This window comes from Schistocerca piceifrons, chromosome 1 (genome assembly GCF_021461385.2).
Source record: "Schistocerca piceifrons isolate TAMUIC-IGC-003096 chromosome 1, iqSchPice1.1, whole genome shotgun sequence".
In the NCBI taxonomy this organism is placed as follows: domain Eukaryota; kingdom Metazoa; phylum Arthropoda; class Insecta; order Orthoptera; family Acrididae; genus Schistocerca; species Schistocerca piceifrons.
The window spans coordinates 839,883,807-839,904,554 of NC_060138.1; the positions used below are offsets into that span (position 1 = coordinate 839,883,807).

General features: G+C 44.4%; 1 protein-coding gene across 1 annotated transcript in view; it reads right to left on the bottom strand.

Moving 5' to 3' along the window:
* The window catches only part of LOC124775575 (beta-glucuronidase-like), a 132,897-nt gene that overhangs the window by 79,618 nt on the left and 32,531 nt on the right, over positions 1 to 20,748 (bottom strand). The window contains exon 3 of the mRNA XM_047250409.1: positions 6,209 to 6,375. Within this exon, the coding sequence (XP_047106365.1) occupies positions 6,209 to 6,375 (167 nt within the window). The remainder of the gene's footprint in view (positions 1 to 6,208; positions 6,376 to 20,748) is intronic.

The window sequence follows — 20,748 nt, forward strand, 5'->3', positions numbered from 1 at the left end:
TAAAAAATATGGTAAATCAAAATAAATGTAAATTAAAATGGTGGGTTCCATTTAGTAGGAATTCTGCTTGTTAGAATTTAACAATTGTCATTCTGTTATCGCGATGCATAGACTATTTAATCAGCGATGCTATCAAGCATTTCTAAATACCACCAACATTCATAGATGATCTCAGTAGTCCGAAGAAAAATATATCAGCTGACTACTTGTCGGGGCCACCAGTACAAAACATTGAAAGACTTCACCTTTCCTTTCACTGTAATGCATGGAAATTGACGTACTAAACAAAAAATGAGCTACAAATGCCACAAACAATGGTTTGACGTGTTCTCAAAAGGAAGCTGAAAATGAAACTGTGGCATCTCTGATGCGAAGCGACAGTTCTTTGCTTATGCTCTTTGGTTTTGCCTTCAGTCTTTGTTCTCTCACAACTTCTTCGACATCCATTTTCTGTATTCGCTCTGTTCAGTGCCGAAACAAATGTTCATTCTGACTCTAAAAGTGTGTTATTATGGTTCTACGAAACGTAAAACCCACAGTGGTGTGTTTGGAAATTATGTTGTGTTTATTTTCTTCATTAACGAACTTTGTGTGCCAGTCCACATTATCTTCGGAACAATGGATCTACCAGTGTTGTTTCGTGGTAGTGCCACACACCCTTTTCACTGTGCTTCCTAATGGACAATTGGCTAAAAGTGAACAATTACCTGGCCCCTGCCATGCCAGCGGCCACTTAACTATTACCGGCCCAACATGGCCACCGTCAGATGCTACTATGCAGCAATGCCTGTCGCCCGGACAGTGCACACTGCTTAACGACATTGTGAATGATAATCATGTGAAGGACATTGTGTTTCATCCTCCATTTAAACAGTCGCCTTCTAGTTGGTTTGATGTGCAGACGCAGTTTGAGTACTATACTTCGACGTTCACATGCACGGGGTTGCACATTCTTATATGCCTGATGCCAGTGCACCTCACCTCCCCCCCCCTCTGCATGCTGTCTCGACACCGGTTATCTCAGCCACGCCAGTTTCCATGACCATCGCTCCGTGGTCACACCACAGTCGCCTTCCGCCCACCCCCATAATGGCACCGGCCGTTTCTACGGTGCTGGCTGGCTTCCGCATCAGCCCCCCCTTGGCTGCTTCGCAATCACCTTCCACCCACCGTTGCAACGGCAACGGCCATTACACTCGTGCCATGTCCACCTCCAGGCCTGCAGTTGGAACACATTGTGCCGTTGGTTACACCGGCTCACTCCACATTGTGTGCTGCTTGCGGCCGCCCCACCACGCAGACTTTGGGCGACGCACCATTCACCGCTACTGCGCTCCTGGTGTTGGGGGCCCCCTCCACTGCCGACACAGATCTTCACCTACCAGTGCTACATCAACATGTGTTACCTGGCAGATTTCCTAAGCTGCCTGAGTTTCAGAAGGACAACCCCAGGACTTGGTTCGCACTAGTGCACCATCTACTGGATATTCATGGAATTTCGGACAATACTTACCGAACACCTTTCTCGCTCTCTGGCAGAAGCTATCCAGCACATCATCCACGACGAGCACCTCGATGACTGCACACCTTTGCAGCTTTGGCAGCACATTCATGCATTAATTGATGATCAAACACTACCAGACATGGCGCTTTGGACTTTGTGGTCGGTCAAACTGCTGTCGGACCTGCAACTTCACTTGTTATCTCACATCATGGACCATCTCGTGGTTCACCTATGCATGGCCGATCGGGCCTACATGATCATTCGTCACCGACGCCGACTGTCACAGGCAACATCCCCGACACCCCAGTTGGCATGCTCTGCCAACAGAGACCAGTGCACTCCCATCAGCCGGCCGAAGTGGCCGTGCGGTTAAAGGCGCTGCAGTCTGGAACCGCAAGACCGCTACGGTCGCAGGTTCGAATCCTGCCTCGGGCATGGATGTTTGTGATGTCCTTAGGTTAGTTAGGTTTAACTAGTTCTAAGTTCTAGGGGACTAATGACCTAAGCAGTTGAGTCCCATAGTGCTCAGAGCCATTTGAACCATTTTTGCACTCCCATCAACACCTTAGCTGCCTGTTAGGAGCTGCAACCTAGCGGCCTACAGCAGGTACTGCCTGCAGCCCTCGACAGCTGCCAACCTCGCCCAAGCAGCAACCTGATCAGCTTCCTGCCCCGACGCAGTCAGCTGCACTGTGCTGGTTGCACGCTACTTGTGGGGACACCGCTCGCAATTGTGCGCCTTCCGCCTTTCCCAACTGAGACCAGTGGGCACACTTAGGCACCATGTCCTGCCACGATTCTTCACAGCACCTAGCATCCGATGCCACACTACTTGCTTCAGCAGTACAATGCCTCTACGTCACTGACTTGTCATCAGGCACTTGCTTCCTCGTTGACAGTGGCACTGACATCAGCGTTATCCCGGTCAAGCTTGTGGGCAACACACTTTCTCCTGCTAACCTTGATTTGATCGCTGCAAATCACTCTCCTATCACACTCCTGAGCTCCATTAAGATGTTGCTTCATCTATCACTGAGTGCGACACTTCCTTGGACCTTCCACATCGCCAACCTGGTCGAACCTGTGCTTGGGTTAGACTTTCTACACCATTGCCAACTTTCGCCACACCTGCAGGCCGCTACACTCCATCATGCATCAGGTTCTGCCTTTCCGTGCTCGAATGAACTCGACATGTCTCTGCTCTCCACCTTGTTGGCCACGCCTTCCACATGTGCTTCTCTGCTTGAAGATATTGCGACTCGCCTCACTAATTTATCGGACGTCCGCAAGCAGATCGACAGACTACACACTCATAACATGGAGTTATGCTCCCTCATTGCTACCACCTCTGCTGAATTGGCTCATCCATGAATTACCTTACACTGCCTCTCTGCAGAGCCGCTCCTGTCAATGGAGCCTCCCTCTCCTACAGTGCCTTTGCTCTGCCCCGCTCCTGTATCGAGCTACTCCTTTCCTGCTGCCTGTTCCACGTGGATGCAGTTGGACCTACAGGACACACTAGCCCCCGCTTTGTGGGATCCTTCGCATCTCGCGGCCATCGCGCCATGCCCACCGTCGCCATCTCCCACTGAGGCCTGCTCACATCACTCCAGCCCAGCTCGGACGTCCATGTCCTCATTTCGCAGGATTGCTCACTTTCCGTGGCTACCGCACCATGTGCTCAGCTGTCGCCTATTGCCAACACTTCATATACGCCATCCCGGCACTCCAAGGTCAGTCAACCTGCGCCACTCGTGTGCCCCCTCTCGCCCCACCACACATGCCTCCCTTTGTGGGTCCCGTCACTCCCTGCCAGCCTGCCTCTGCCGACGCCTCACCCACTGACACTGCCGCCATGGGCCCCATCGACTTGCCATTGCCTGTGTAGCTGTCCGATGTGCAGGACCCTGACGACGCACTGAGATTCACACTTCGCACGCCGGATGCCACCTCTGTCCGCCATGTTGGCACGAGGACTTTGTTGTGGACGTGTGCTAGCTCCGCCCCGCCATTCTCTGCACTGCCGGGGAGGGTGGTCTTTGGCGTCTCTGACACGAGGCGACAGTTCTGTGCTTATGCTCTTTGGTTTTGTATTCAGTCTTTGTTCTCTCGCACCATGTTCGACATCTATTTTCTGTATTGGCTCTGTTCAGTGCCAAAATAAATGGTCATTCTGACTCTAAACGTGTGTTATTATGGTTCTACGCCATTTAAAACTCACAAAACTATATTTAAATACAATAGAAACAGGAAGAATTCGTAAAATACCTGAAGTATGCTATCTTTGGCGAAGCCCTGTCGTAATAAACATTAGCTGTACATTTGATTTTTAGTGGCTATCAACCTCCCACACAAATGACCATGTTAACAACCACGATATTCGAATATAGGGTACAGAAAAGCCTTTGTGGGTAACTGCATTTTAACGAGATTCACCTAAAGTTAATGTGTTATATGAGAAACAGGAATGAATATCAAGAGCTCAGATGGGAACCCAGTTCTAAGCAAAGAAGGGAAATCTGAAAGGCGTATATAGAGTGTCTATACAAGGGCGTATGGAAATGGAAAAGGATGCAGATGAAGATGAAATGGGAGATATGATATTGCGTGAAGAGTTTGACAGAGCACTGAAAGACCTAAGTTGAAACAAGGCCCCGGGAGTAGACAACATTCCATTAGAACTACTGACAGCCTTGGGAGAGCCAGTCCTGACAAAACTCTACCATCTGGTGAGCAAAATGTATGAGACAGGCGAAATACCCTCAGACTTCAAGAAGAATATAATAATTCCAATCCCAATGAAAGCAGGTGCTGACAGATGTGAAAATTACCGAACAATCAGTTTAATAAGTCACGGATGCAAAATACTAACGCGAATTCGTTACAGACGAATGGAAAAACTGGTAGAACCCAACCTCGGGGAAGATCAGTTTGGATTCCGTAGAAATATTGGAACACATGAGGCAATACTGACCCTACGACTTATCTTAGAAGCTAGATTAAGGAAAGGCAAACCTACGTTTCTAGCATTTGTAGACTTAGAGAAAGCTTTTGACAGTGTTGACTGGAATACTCTCTTTCAAATTCTGAAGGTGGCAGGGGTAAAATACAGGGAGCGAAAGGCTATTTACAATTTGTACAGAAACCAGATGGCAGTTATAAGAGTCGAGGGGCATGAAGGGGAAGCAGTGGTTGGGAAGGGAGTGAGACAGGGTTGTAGCCTATCCCCGATGTTATTCAATCTGTATATTGAGCAAGCAGTAAAGGAAACAGAAGAAAAGTTCGGAGTAGGTATTAAAATCCATGGAGAAGAAATAAAAACTTTGAGGTTCGCCGATGACATTGTAATTCTGTCAGAGTCAGCAAAGGACTTGGAAGAGCAGTTGAACGGAATGGACAGTCTCTTGAAAGGAGGGTATAAGATGAACATCAACAAAAGCAAAACGAGGATAATGGAATGTAGTCGAATTAAATTGGGTGATGCTGAGGGAATTAGATTAGGAAATGAGATACTTAAAGTAGTAAAGGAGTTTTGCTATTTGGGGAGCAAGATAACTGATGGTCGAAGTAGAGAGGATATCAAATGTAGACTGGCAGTGGAAAGGAAAGCGTTTCTGAAGAAGAGAAATTTGTTAACATCGAGTATAGATTTAAGTGTCAGGAAGTCGTTTCTGAAAATATTTGTATGGAGTGTAGCCATGTACGAATGTGAAACATGGACGATAACTAGTCTGGACAAGAAGAGAATAGAAGCTTTCGAAATGTGGTGCTACAGAAGAATGCTGAAGATTAGATGGGTAGATCATATAACTAATGAGGAGGTATTGAACAGAATTGGGGAGAAGAGTTTGTGGCACAACTTGACAAGAAGAAGGGATCGGTAGGTAGGACATGTTCTGAGGCATCAAGGGATCACCAGTTTAGTATTGGAGGGCAGCGTGGAGGGTAAAAATCGTAGAGGGAGACCAAGAGATGAATACACTAAACAGATTCAGAAGGATGTAGGTTGCAGTAAGTAGTGGTAGATGAAGAAGCTTGCACGGGATAGAGTAGCATGGAGAGCTGCATCAAGCCAGTCTCAGGACTGAAGACCACAACAACACATGAGACATCGGTACAAAAGTGTATGGTCCATTTTTGTTCACTGAGCTAATGTTTCAACAAACATTTACCTAGATACAGACACCATCGGCTGCAACTTTGAGAAGATGAGGCAACCCCACATTGGGATTTTGAGTTTCTCACATTTTTAATTCAATATCTTTTAAACCGTTGGATCCCTTTTACTGGACATGACGCAGTGTTCTGCTCTTGGTCAACTAGATCCATAGATTTCACTTTATAGGAATATATGAAAGATCTTGTGTATGTGTCTCCTTTGCCGGCAACATGTTGATTATCGTTCAGAAAAGTATGTGGGCACAGTGAGTCATATAAAACACTTACAATGTAAGTAAAAAACTGGTCTGTCTTTTACATTTTCTGTAATTTTCATCGATGTAACGCTACGCATTAAATAGTTGTAGCCGTTTGTAACTGCCGTATCCATTTCTAATTGCCCTTTATAAAGATGTGAAAAACGTGAAACTTTGAGGCTGTGTTATTAACGTGACGTGCAAGGAGTAATAAAATCGTTCAAAGAATGTAGGCAGTACATTTCCTATAACACTGAAGTAAATGGACAAAACAGGAAAAGAGCGTTACGTTTGCATTTGCTCCAGCGATCCTTGTGGTATGGTGGTGCTGCTCAGAGTGTTGTTGACGGCGACGGTAATCCTGTTGCTCTCGCCGTATATGAGGTAAGAAGTGACGTCGGCCTGGAAGGGCAGATGGCCAATCTCGTGCGTCATCACGCTGTAGCCGTTCAGCCACTGCAAGTCAGAAATACGTGTGTCACAGTCATCCGGATGCAGTCTCAAATAAAAGCAGACGCATTTAACGTAGAGTACGTTTGTGTGAGTGAGCATAGTGTACTGCGCTTGTTCTCAACACTAAACCGGGCTGGTCACGTGATTTTGGAATGATGCTGCTTGTTTATAATGCGTGGTAGTAGCGCAACTTGGAAATTACACCTTATTTTATATACGTTTCTGCCCGTTTAAGTTTTAGTAACAGCTGTGGTGCAGTATTGTAAAGAGAAGAATTTAAAAAGATGACACGTTACTTTTCAAAGCTATGTACAACATGTGTGTAATTGTAAATGTCGTATTGATACGATGCCTTTTGTATGTTGAAAAATCTCGAGACTCTGTATTATAAAGTCTTGTATTGTAGAAATAATTTCTCCGATTTTATGACCATGAGTTTGCGAGACAAGTGCTAGATAAATTTTGCAAGTGTGTTGAGTAAACTGCTAGCCATGTATAATTGATACATGACAGTCTGATTAACTTTCTCCGGTTTATGCAGGTTCTCAAACCCTTGTGTGCATCTAAGTATTCCTGCATGAGACAGTTTTCTATACAGTGTCATTGTAATGCAATTAATTAGAACAGATTCGACAATATGAATCAGTGCAATAGAAAACTTAAAAAGCAATATTGTTGGCTGTGAATTCTTTTATTACTCCAAAATTCGAGCACTGATCTTGTATTTTTTTATGATTTGTGTGTAGTGTATGGTTTTACTTTTCTGATGAGATGGCGAAAAAATGTTATAGATATTTTACTTGTCTGTAAAAAGCAGAAGCGTAAATAAAGAAAAATTGAAAATAATTATGGAGAAGCAGGAGATGCAAATCGCTTACCGTATTTGCTGTAAGAGTTGGGTTGGGTTGTTTGGGGGAGGAGACCAGACAGCGAGGTCATCGGTCTCATCGGATTAGGGAAGGACAGAGAAGGAAGTCGGCCGTGCCCTTTCAAAGGAACCATACCGGCCTTTGCCTGGAGCGATTTAGGGTAATCACGGAAAACCTAAATCGGGATGGCTGGACGCGGGATTGAACCGTCGTCCTCCCGAATGCGAGTCCAGTGTGCTAGCCACTGCGCCACCTCGCTCGGTGCTGTAAGAATTTCATAGTTCTAAATCTGTTGCTTTTTCGCAACACTTCGGCGCCGTCTACAGTGTGATTGTAACAGAGATTGGACAATATAAATAAGTGCAAATAGAAAACATAAAAAAATATTGTTGCGTGTCACTTCCTATCCCGTTACCGAAAAAAATGTAAATGATGTAAAATCTGTGCAATGATAGTGTGGCGAAAAGGCACAATACCATTGTACTTCACATCTTTAAGTCAACTTCAGTTCCTGGAATCAAATTCTTAAGATGTCTGTAAAACGCGTTACGAAGTTTCACGGAACTTCTGAAGTCGATCTATCTGTAGTAGCAAAGTAATAACATTTAAAACACGCTAAGCGCTATACAGGTTGAAATGCGCCGTCCCAAAATTACTTAACTTGAGCTGCAGCAGCAGACGTTGCGGATTAATTGTCCTTCTGCACGTCCGAAAGCTCACGTCATAAATATTTATACTCTTTGGCGTTTAATCTAGTCACACATTACTGAACGAGAAACATCATTAATCTGATTTTATTATTGAGCCTTGTAGGATTATTATAAAGAGTTCTAACTCATTTAGCACCAAAAGAGAACTCTGTAGTCATGGATATTGACGGTGAGAGCCAAATGCTTTCATCTACCACTAGATATCTCTCGTTATTCACTCTTCCATGCCCTTCTTATCCAGCAACGTTGATGCCTACAAGCAATAAGGGTTAAATCCCACCACTCTTACATTTCGTTGATAGTGGGCAATGTAAATCAGTCACAACTTGGTTTTGGATAACTTTATTCAAAAAACATCGTTACCGGTTTCGAAATGATTTTCTTCCATAAAATCACATGGATGCAGGTTTGCATATGGGTTGCCGTGAAATGTGCGTATCTTTTGGCAAAAGCATGCAACCTGTGTGACGATGAACGCATAACAGTAAAAAAAAAAAAAGTAAAAAACTGACTCATTTCTGCTGTGCAGTGTCATCATTCTGTATCACGTAACAGCTACGGTCTTCCAAAAGTGTCACTTTTTGACAAATCAGCATCAGCATTACTCTTACACCTGCTGACACTATCGTTTGCTTACGCGCCCATCCATAATAACCATCATAATTCTTAAATTCTTCCTCACAGAGTAATTTCCATCTGCTCATCACTAACATACCCATGAGACAGTTTTATCAAGATATTAAGAAAAGTTGCTTTACATTACCTCTTGCTTCTTCCCTAAAATATTGCCTTCGGATAAAGTAACAGCGTGTGTTCGAGAGAACTGTGATTCCTGTTTCTATTGGGGCAGGCCGCAAACGGTCATGAATAATTGGAGCAAAAGCGAAGACGAGGATAAACACCAAATACTGCAATGTATATACGCTCGAGGCATCACACGGCACTAGATCTGTGGACAGAGACGAGAAAGAAAGTTGGTCCTTGCGTCGTTGAAGAGACCATTGCGACATTAGTCTAGAGATTTAGGGAAATAACTTGAAACCTGCATTAAGATGGAGGCCTTAATCCACCTATGAATCCAAATTTTAGTACTGCTCGGCAGTTATCTAACCGGTCGACGGCATTCGTGTCTTTCAAACGGCTGCAACAAATCCCGGATGAATCTCTTAAGAGGGGTCCTTTGTATCAAGCAGTTGTGTAAGACAAAGTTCTCAGTTTTTCCTTAAAAATGAAGTAGCTTACTTAGTACCCTGTGACAACTCATCGAACGAAATTGTTATCGGCTAACGAAAGCAGTTCTCATTCATTAACTAGATTTTCGGTCCTCTGTGATTCATCTAAATTATAGATTTAGCACTGATGAGATTTACCACATTCATCATGTTGAATGATTATCCTGGATTACTCTTTATCCAAGCAACCCGATAAATCGCTTTCAAAACACATTTTATTGAACTTTAATTATGGCACTTAATATTAAGAGGGCGTGATGAAAGTGATGCCTCCGAGTTTTTTATGTGAATACTCTTAAAGCTTTTTAAATAAAACAAGCGTTATTAACATTTTACATCTTTATTCTTCATGTCTACATATTTATTTCTGAACATAGTCACCCTGGCGACGAACATATTTTTCCCAAAGAGAGGTCAATTTGTTGACACCGTCTTTGTAGAATGTTTGACCTTGTTGAGGAAGCCACAAACCCATCTCTGCTTTCATCTCTTCATTTCTATCAACTGAAGTTCTCAAAGTAGTAATTAAGGTTCAGGGAAAAGTAATATAAACTTCGAGATTGCCGATAACATTGTAATTCTGTCAGAGACAGCAATGGACGATGCTGAGGGAATTAGATTAGAAAATGAGATATTAGATGCATTAGATGAGGTTTGCTATTAGGGCAGTAAAATAACTGATGTTGGCCGAAACAGAGAAGATATAAAATGTAGACTGGCAATGACAAGCAAAGCATTTCGAAGAAGAGAAATTTGTTAACTCGAATATGCGCCAGCAAGTCTTTTCTGAAAGCATTTGATGGAGTGTAGTCTTGCATGGAAATGAAACGTGAACGATACACAGTTTAGACAGGAAACGAATTGCAGCTTTTGAAATAGATGAAAATCGGATGGGTCCAAGTCGGGATTGGGATTGCGCGGAGGATGATCAATGACAGTGAACACACGGCGTCAGATTGTTGCAGATGCCGCAACGCTCGTGTGTGGTCTGGTATTTTCATGCTGAAGGAGACGCTGCTCTGTGAGTGGGCAAATTCTTGGAACTCTAAACTCGACTACAGTGCGATGTTTCTCACGCACCGACGTAGTTACGTTACACACCGTTATGCTTCACGCGACAGTTCGGAGCTCACTAGCGACAGAGGGGTGGAAATATGACAAAATGAAGAATGAAGATGTGGAATGTTAATAACGTTTAAGAAATGAAGAATGAATGGGTAGAATGTTAATAACGTTTGTTTTATTTAAAAAGCTCACATAAAAAATTCGGAGGCGTTACTTTTCAGCACGCCCTCGTAAATAAAATGACACAAAAATAACGCATGAAAATGATCAGATGTAAGGTTTGTAAGCAAAGTGTTATATACGGCATCAGAGTTGTATATGTGTTGTTTAAAATTTATGCCTTGTTTCTCCCTTCTAAAAATTTTTTATTAGTAGCATTTCTCGCTGGTTATTTTGTTGATACCCAACAGGATTTTCTCTGCCGTTCTTTTTTTCATTTGCAGATCTTTAATTTTCAGTGCAGCCAAACATTAATGCTTTGTGAATAGAAAGATGTTTTGAAATAGTTTTTAATTTTATTTCCTAACACATTCGAGGCGGTTGACTGAATTAAATAAGGAAATGATTTCCGATCATTAACCAAAAGAATTGTTATTCACGGTTATATTAATCCCCCGCATAAACCATGGACCCTGCCGACGTTGGGTGGTTGGTTTGCCTCAGCGAAAGAGGTGCAGTCATAATGGTGGGATATCTGTGGAGAGGCCAATGGTTCCTGAAGACGGGCAGCAGCTTTTTCAGTAGTTGCAGGGGCAGCAGTCTGGATCACGGACTGATCTGGCATTTTGCGTCAGTCAAGAAGGTCTTGCTATGCTGGTACTGTAAAGGACTGAAAGCAAGGAGAAACTACAGCCGTTACTTTTCCCAAGGGCATGCAGCTCTGCTACATGGTTAAATGATGGTGGCACCATGTTGGGTAAAATATTCCGGAAGTAGAATAATCCCCCAATCGGATGTACAAGCGAGGACTTCTCAGGAGGATGTTGTCATCAGTCAAAAAATAAATAAAATAAAATAAAACTGTCACTCCTCAGGTAGGAGCCTGGAATGTTTGATCTCTTCATCGGATAATTAGGTTAGAAAATTTAAAAAGAGAAATGGATAGGTTGAAGCTAGATATAGTGGGAACTAGTGAAGTGGCAGGGTGAACAGAACTTTTTGTCAGGTGAGTACAGAGTTATAAGCCACAATGAAATGGGGGTAATGCAAGACTAGATCTAATAATGAATAAGAAGTAGTGATTCGTGTAAGCTACTATTAACAGCTTAGTGAATGCATTATAGTAGCCAAGATAGGCACAAAAGCCAACACTAACTACAGTAGTAAAAGTTTATATGTCGACTAGATCCGCATACGCTGAAGAGATTGAAAGGTAGTACGATGAGGTAAAAGTAATTATTCATATAGTTAAGAGAAAGAAAAATTTAACTGTGGGGGGTGGGGGGAGTGGAATCTGATAGCAGAGAAAGGAAGAGAAGAGAAAATAGTAGAAGAATATGGACAGGAGGAAAGGACTAAAAGAGGAAGCTGTCTCGTAGAATTCTGCACAGAGCCTTATTTAACCATCGTTAATACTTGGTTTAAGAACCATGAAAGAAGACTGTGTACGTGGAAGAGACATGGAGACACGGAAGGTTTCAGATAGGTTTCATAATGGTATGAAAGAGATTTCTGAATCAGATTTTAAACTGTAAGACATTTCCAGGGTCAGATGTGGACTCTGTCCATAATTTTTTGGTTGTGAATTGCAAAAAGACAGGAAATTAAGAAGATGGGACCAGTATAAGTTGAAAATGGTCAGAGATTGTTGAGAGTTTCAAAATGAGCGCTAGGCAATGACTGTCTGAAGCTGGGGAAAGAAATACATTAAAAGACGAATGGGTAGCTTTGAGAGATGCAATAGTGAAAGTAGAGGACCAAATAGGTAAAAAGACAAGGCACAGCAGAAATCTTTGGGTACCACAGGATATATGAAGCTAGCAAAAGGATATACAGATATTTGAAAAATGAAATTGACAAAAAGTGCAAACTGCCTAAGTAGGAATGGCTAAAGGAAAAATGCAAGGTTATAGAATCGTTTATGATCAGGAAAAGATGGATACAGCCTTCAAGAAAATAAGAGAGACCTCCGGAGAAAATAAAAGCAGCTGTGAGGTGAAAAACCAGTAGACCGCTAAGTAAAGAAGGGAAAATTTAAAGTTGTAACGAATATACAGAGGGGCTATACTAGGGAAAGGAATAATGTAGCAAGAGTGGACGAAGTAGATGAAGATGAGACTGGAGATATGTGTGTTGCAAGAAGGATCTGACATAACACTGAAAGACATAACTACACAGTCCACATTAATGTGACCACCACCTAAGTTCGACATCAACGTGCTATAGCCACTCACAGGTGGCAGCACTAGCAATGGAGGCCATATAAAGCGTGTCGTGGGGGGGAAGGGAGGCGGGATGCGGAAAAAAGTGCAGTCGTTGTCGTGATGTGGAAACAGAACGATTTATCTGGTACCCAAAAGGGCATTATCATTGACTTTCGGGCCAGGCGTTGAAGCATTTCCGAAGCGGTTAAGTTTGTAAACTGTTCACGTGTTGCCATGGTTGAAGTATGCCATGCATGGCAAAATAGCGCCATCCAAAACTGGAGCAAAGGCAACTGTGGTGCACCACGGACTAGACGGCAGTGGTGAATGACACCTACGGAGGTGTGTACAGGTGAATAGACATGCAACTGACCACCCAGATACTCATAAGGGAAGACATGTAGTTGACCATCCGGATGAACCTAAGTGCTACCAACAGCGTCTCCTCAATGATAGTTCACCGACCATTGCTGTGCATGTGTCTCAGCGGCAGGCGCGTGGTTTATGCACACATGCTCACTGCTGTTCATTGGAGATGAAGGCTGGAATTTTCATGCCACTGAACTTCCACTGAGTGGCGACAGATGGCCTTTTCAGAGGAACCACGTTTTATGCTCTGTTGGACAGATGGCCTTTGGCCTGTATGGTGTGAAACGTCTGAAAGCTCATGGGTCCAGGTCGGAGGAGGGAGTTTTATGAGCCGGGGAATGTTTTTGTGGTATACTTTTGGTGACCTCGCTATTCTGGAAGGCACATTGGATCATCACAAGTACGCGTCTACCCTCGGGGACCACGTCCACTTCTAAATGCAGTTTGTTTTTCCTCGCCACAATTGATCTATTAGCAGGACAATGCATTGTGTCATACGACTCGCAGTGTACGTGCTTGGTTTGAAGAGCGCCAAGATTAATTTACCGTAAGTAATAAAGGAGTTTTGATATTTGGGGAGCAAAATAAATGATGATGGTCGAAGTAGAGAGGATATAAAATGTAGACTGGCAATGGCAAGAAAAGCGTTTCTGAAGAAGAGAAATTTGTTAACATCGAGCATAGATTTAAGTGTCAGGAAGTCGTTTCTGAAAGTATTTGTATGGAGTGTAGCCATGTATGGAAGTGAAACATGGACGATAAATAGTTTGGACACGAAGAGAATAGAAGCTTTCGAAATGTGGTGCTACAGAAGAATGCTGAAGATTAGATGGGTAGATCATATAACTAATGAGGAGGTATTGAATAGAATTGGGGAGAAGAGGAGTTTGTGGCAGAACTTGACAAGAAGAAGATACCGGTTGGTAGGACATGTTGTGAGGCATCAAGGGATCACAAATTTAGCATTGGATGGCAGCGTGGAGGGTAAAAATCGTTGAGGGAGACCAAGAGATGAATACACTAAGCAGATTCAGAAGGATGTAGGTTGCAGTAAGTAGTGGTAGATGAAGAAGCTTGCACAGGATAGCGTAGCATGGAGAGCTGCATCAAACCATTTTCAGGACTGAAGACCACAACAACAACACAACTCCCCTGTCCACCAGACTCCCCCAATTTAAACCCAATCGAGAACCTATGGGACCACCTCTATCGGGCTGTTTGGATCATGGATCCTCAGCTGAGAAACCTAGAACAGCTGACCAGGGAGCTGGAATTAGCAGGGCTTCAGATCCCTGTTAGTACTTACCAGAACCTCACTGACTGTCTTGCTGCAAGTCTCGCAGCAGTCAGTGCTGCAAAAGCAGGTTATTCGGGCTTTTGACAGGTAGTCACATCAATGTTACTGGACAGTGTAGAAACAAGGCCGCGGGAGTAGACGACATTCCTTCAGAACTACTGATGTATGTGGGAGAGTCAGCCAAGACAAAGGTATTCCACTTGATGTGCAATGTGTACGGCACATGGAAAATACCTTTAGATCTCAAGAAGAACGTAATAATTCGAATCCGATGAAAGCAGGTACCGACAGTTGTGAATATTACCGACCTATCAGTTTAATAAGTCGTGCTTGCACAATACCAACACGAATTTTTTATGGAGGAATGGAAAATCTGATGGAAGCCGACCTCGGAGAAAATCAGTTTGTATTGCAGATAAATGAAGGAACAAGCGAGGCAATACTGACCTTGCGATTAGGAAACAGGTTAAGGAAAGGAAAACCTACGTTTATAACATCTTTAGACTTAGAGAAAGTTTTTGACGCTGTTGGCTGGAATTAACTCTTTGTAATTCTGAAGGTAATAAGAGTAAAATACAGAGAGCGAGAGGCTATTTACAACTTGAACAGAAACAAGACGGCAGTTATAAGAGTAGAGGGCATGAAAGGGAATCAGTAGTTGAGAAGGGAGTGAGAGAGGGTTTAGCCCAGGGGCGGGCAAACGTTGCACGCGGCTCATGAGCGCACAGCGCTGAACGTGTGCTGCTCGCGTGCAGGCGTCGACGGGGCTGTGGCGACAGCCGGCAGGTTGCGGCAGTGTAGTGCCAGGCTAAGCTGCGGACGTAGATGCGAAGCGAGCACTATGTAGTGAACGTTGTATTTCAAGAAACGGAGAAGTGGAGATTTTCTATCTTTCAAAAAATAATGGGAGAATCATTTTTTCTTTGTGCAAAAACGTGAAAATTCGAAATGTTTAATATGTGGCAGTATTCTCGCTGGTCAACGGAAGTTTAGTATTGAAGGCCATTATAATAAATTTCACGAGGACGAGTACAATTTATTGTCGGATTCTGAGCGGATGGGGAATTGACTGAGCTTAAGAAGAGCGATCTGACGATACCAGATGAATCTGTCGTAGTTGGCCGGCCGAAGTGGTCGAGCGGTTCTAGGCACTACAGTCTGGAACCGCGCGACCGCTATGGTCGCAGGTTCGAATGCTGCCTCGGGCATGGATGTGTGTGATGTCCTTAGGTTAGTTAGGTTTAAGTAGTTCTAAGTTCTAGGGGACTGATGACCACAGCAGTTAAGTCCCATAGTGCTCAGAGCCATTTGAATTTGTCGTAATTGCTGTTGTCACGAGAGATCTGCGACTTTCTCTCGTCATGTCTCTCATCTAACTGATTTAACATTTTATGGAGCACTGTTTTCAAGTTTTCAGGACGACAACAATAATAGCCCAGCGGTATGTGCAAGTTATAAGACTGTGCTTAATATAGCGACAGCTGGAAAACCATTTGCTGAATTATTAAGTCTCGGTTAAGAGCAAACATCAGTGATGAAAATTTACGTAACTGTTTGTGTTTGTCTGTATGTAGAAATTTTGTTCCAGATATTAAAGTATTGTAAACTCCACCTGTGATAATTAAATAAAACGTATCGTAGGTAATAGGTACTCTTTCAAACCATGATTTCTTTCAAGGACTCCTACTAACCTTATTCATTCACTCAATAAAGCAAGCTAGGAAACAAAACGCATTACAGAGGAAGGAGCGGACAGAAGGTATGGTGGGGATGGGAGATAAGCGGGTGGCCAGCTTGCCCCTGTGTGCACGCGGAACACCTGTTAACTGCACGCGTGCAAGTGCACCGCACATGTGCAGGATTCCTGCCCGCCCCTGGTTTAGCCTATCCCCTATGTTACTCGGCAACGGCCTTGCCGCACTGGATACACCGGTACCCGTGAGATCACCTAAGTTAAGCGCTGTCGGGCGTGGCCCGCACCTGGATGGGTGACCATCCAGCCGCCATGCGCTGTTGCCATTTTTCGGAGTGCACTCAGCCTCGTGATGCCAATTGAGGAGCTACTCGACCGGATAGTAGTGGCTCCGGTCAAAGAAAACCATCATAATGACCGGGAGAGCGGTGTGCTGACCACACGCCCCTCCTATCCGCATCCTCATCTGAAGATAACGTGGCGGTCGGATGGTCCCAATGGGCCACTTGTGGCCTGAAGACGGAGTGCTTTGCTATGTTACTCAATCTGTACATTGAGCAAGCAGTAAAGGGAATCAAAGAAAAATTTGAAATAGTAATTAAAGTTAGGGAGAAGAAATAAAAACTGAGATACATGTCCAGTTCTCCCACCAAGGATAGATCCCTAGGATTGAACCTGCGGCCTCCATAAAAGAGACGCACTGATTGCTCAGTTATAGGGGCAGACTTTTGTGATCGCAGTAACATAAATTTGTTAATAGACGTAGGTGGTTGCCGGGGATTACATGTTAATTTCAGTATAATACGAAGCTTAGATCTACGATATCCTCATAGGCTAGACCAAAAGCTCCTGAAAGAAAATACCGACAAAATCTAAGTCCCTTTCAAAATATCTAGCGTCAGCAAAAGACAGTCCCATCGAAGAACAATCCAGACATATACCACAGTGAGCATAGAAACGTATACGTTGTCAACAGGCACTGACGAGAAGCAAGAGCGCTGGTTCATTTATTCGTGAAACGTGACCAGTTTCCGTGGTCATGTCACGCGCTGCTGGTAGCTTTCTCGTAGGCTTAACCAGAACTGTTCGTTTCCAGTCCACACGATGCTCAGTACATTAATTTAAAAAACGGTGATTCATATCTTTTGCTTCTTCTTACTGCTCTCTCTTAGTCGGTCACTATTCTTATGCAAGCTCCAAAAGCTCCATTTCACTTTTTCATCGCTGTTGCTTTCGTCCTCCGTTTGGTAGTTGCCTCTTGGCTATTAGAGATCTATCCTTCTGGCCAAAATCTTCTGGTTACTGCACAATCGTTTAGCTTACTTAACGGTGGCTTGCTTCTTCTGTGTCGCGGTTTATTTTGATTTCAGTCTGTACATTTTACTTAATTACAAGCGATTATTTCAATCTACAGATTTTGTCTGCGTAGCTTTTCATTACTTTATCTTCTTTTTTCATTGCTACAACTGACTTCCGTTTCTTTGTTAAGTGATGTTACAAAGCTTGATTTAATTTAGTATTTTCAAACATATCAGGCACTCACACTGTTACTCCAACTGGGGCATTAGATAGAAAAAAAACAAGCATCGTATTGCTTGCGACACTGCAGCACCGGCATTAGCACACTGGACGTAGATTAGAATCCTTTTACAGGCTAACCTGATGTAGGCATTACACTGTTGACCTAAATGGCTTAATAGTAACGCCGTGACAGTTCTTTAGACGGACTAACAGAGTAGGTTCTCCTCCTCCAATGGTTGCGACTGTGACGATCGGTTCTGACTTTCTTTCTTTGCGATATTTACTCACGCACTCCCTGCATACGTCACACCGATGAGTATGAGAGCGCTCCAATAATGTCAATGTATGGACAGTTTTATTACATTTCTACGAGGAGTGTCCAATAAATAACGCAACACATATTTTTCTGAAATCAGGTTGGTTTTATTCAGGATTCATATACACCATATTATTGTCCACTCTTTTGCTTACAAAACCCTGTTTTTCAATATAATCTCTGTTCAATGAGACGGCCCTATAACATGTTACTGGGAGGGCCTGAATTATCATTACTGGTCAACGTCGGAGCCAACGTCTTGCTGCATCAATAACCGCTCCATCTTCCAAGTACTCCTTCCCACAGAGTGCATCCTTTCTTGGACCAAATAGATGGAAGTCGGAAGGTGCGAGATACGGGCTGTAAGGGTGATGAGGAAGAACGCACCTTTGAGTAACCCAACTGGTGTGTCAGTACTGCCGACAGAAACGTCCAGTTGAGCATCGAGGTGTTTGATTTTGATCCGTCGATCACCTCGGATGAGAGTGTCCGCATGTCCCAACATTGCAGGAGTCACAGCTGCGTACCGCCGACTGGCACGCGGGAGATCGGGCAGCTTTGCGCGATTTTGTTGCTACGATGATAGACGCCTCACCCAACGGCTCACCATGCTTTTGTTCGTCGCCAGGTCTCTGTAGACGTTCTGCAAGCACTTAAGAATACCTGCGACGCTCTGTTTTTCCACCAAAAAAAAACTCAATGGTAGCTCTCCACTTGGAGCGCATCCCCGTTACAGACGCCGTTTTGGAGGCTATGAATAGCGCCACCACCTATCGGAATTTCATAAAACTGTAGGAGCTGAATCTGGAATATTCCGGGATGTCCCACAACAAATTCCGCATTTTTCCAACAGAAAAAATGAAATGATCATGTGACATTGCTGACCAGGAGGCCCCATCCGGGAAGTTCGGCCGCCGAGTGCAAGTCTTATTTCAGTCGACGCCACACTGGGCGACTTGCGCTTCGGGGATGAGGATGAAATGATGATGAGGACAACACAACACCCAGCCCAAGAGTGGAGAAAATCTCTAAACCAGCCGGGAATCGAACCCGTCTCTAAACCAGCCGGGAATCGAACCCGAGCCCGCTGCATTGGGAGGCAAACATTTCCAACAGAAGCTGTCCGAGAAAAAAAAAGTGTTACATTTCTTATTGAACGCCCATCATATGGCTCACACTGTTGCTGAGCCAGATTCTGTCGCCTGTGCTGTTTCAGAGGAAACCTGTCAGCCTGCAGGATCCGGACAATCACAGAGGGTGGGATTATTGATGGTTGGGAGCTCCAACGTTAGGCGCGTTATGGGGCCCCTTAGGGACATGGCTGCCAAGAATGGAAAGAAAACCAATGTGCACTCCGTGTACATACTGGAGTCATTCCAGATGTGGAACGGGTCCTCTCGGAGGCCATGAAGAGCACAGGGTGCAGCCAACTGCAGGTGGTTGCTCCCGTCGGTACCAATGATGTGTGTCACTTTGGATCAGAAGAGATTCTCTCTGTTTTCGAGCGGCTAACAGAACTGACAAAGGTTGCCAGTCTTGCTTGCAAGGTGAAAGTAGAACTGACCATTTGCAGCATAGTCTATAGGACTGATTGCGAACCTCTAGTACAGAGCCGAGTGAAGGGTCTGAATCAGAGGCTCAGACGGTTCTGCGACCCTGTAGGCTGCAGATTCCTCGGCTTCCGCCAAAGGGTGGTTGGATTTCGGGTTCCGCTGAATAGGTCAGGTGTCCACTACACGTAGAAGACAGCTACACGCGTAGCAGGGGCTGTGTGGCTTGGACTGGGCAGATTTTTATTATGTTAGAGGGTCTCAGGAAAACACAAGAAGGGCTTCAGTTACAAATGGTGCAGGCAGAACACAGGAAGAACGTAGATACCGGAACAATCGGTACGACAGCTGTAAATTGTCGTAGCTGTCTTGAGAAAGTACCAGTGCTCCAAGCGCTATGCACTACTGGCCGTTAAAATTGCTACATCACGAAGATGACGTGCTACAGACGCGAAATGTAACCGACAGGAAGAAGATGCTGTGATATGCAAATGATTAGCTTTTCAGAGCATTCACAAAAGGTTGGTGCCGGTGGCGACACCTACAACGTGCTGACATGAGGAAAGTTTCCAACCGATTTCTCATACACAAACAGCAGTTGACCGGCGTTGCCTGGTGAAACGTTGTTGTGATGCCTCGTGTAAGGAGGAGAAACGCGTACCATCACGTTTCCGACTTCATAAAGGTCGGATTGTAGCCTATCGTTATTGCGGTTTATCGTATCGCGACATTGCTGCTCGCGTTGGTCGAGATCCAATGACTGTTAGCAGAATATGGAATCGGTGGGTTCAGGAGGGTAATACGGAACGCCGTGCTGGACCCAACGGCCTCGTATCACTAGCAGTCGAGATGACTTGCATCTTATCCACATGGCTGTAACGGAACGCGCAGCCACGTCTCGATCACTGACTCAACAGATGGGGAAGTTTGCAAGACAACAACCATCTGCACGAACAGTTCGACGGCGTTTGCAGCAGCTTGGACAATCAGCTCGGAGACCATGGCTGCTGTTACCCTTGACACTGCATCACAGGCAGGAGCGCCTGCGATGGTGTACTCAAAGACGAACCTGGGTGCACGAATGGCAAAAAGACATTTTTTCGGATGAATCCGTGTTTGGCGACATCGCGGCGAACGCACATTGGAAGCGTGTATTCGTCATCGCCATACTGGCGTATCACCCGGCGTGATGGTATGAGGAGCCATTGGTTACATGTCTCGGTCACCTCTTGTTCGCATTGACGGCACTTTGAACAGTGGACGTTACATTTCAGATGTGTTACGACCCGTTGCTCTACCCTTCATTCGATACCTGCGAAACCCTACATTTCAGCAGGATAATGCATGACCGCATGTTGCAGGTTCTGTACGGGCCTTTCTGGATGCAGAAA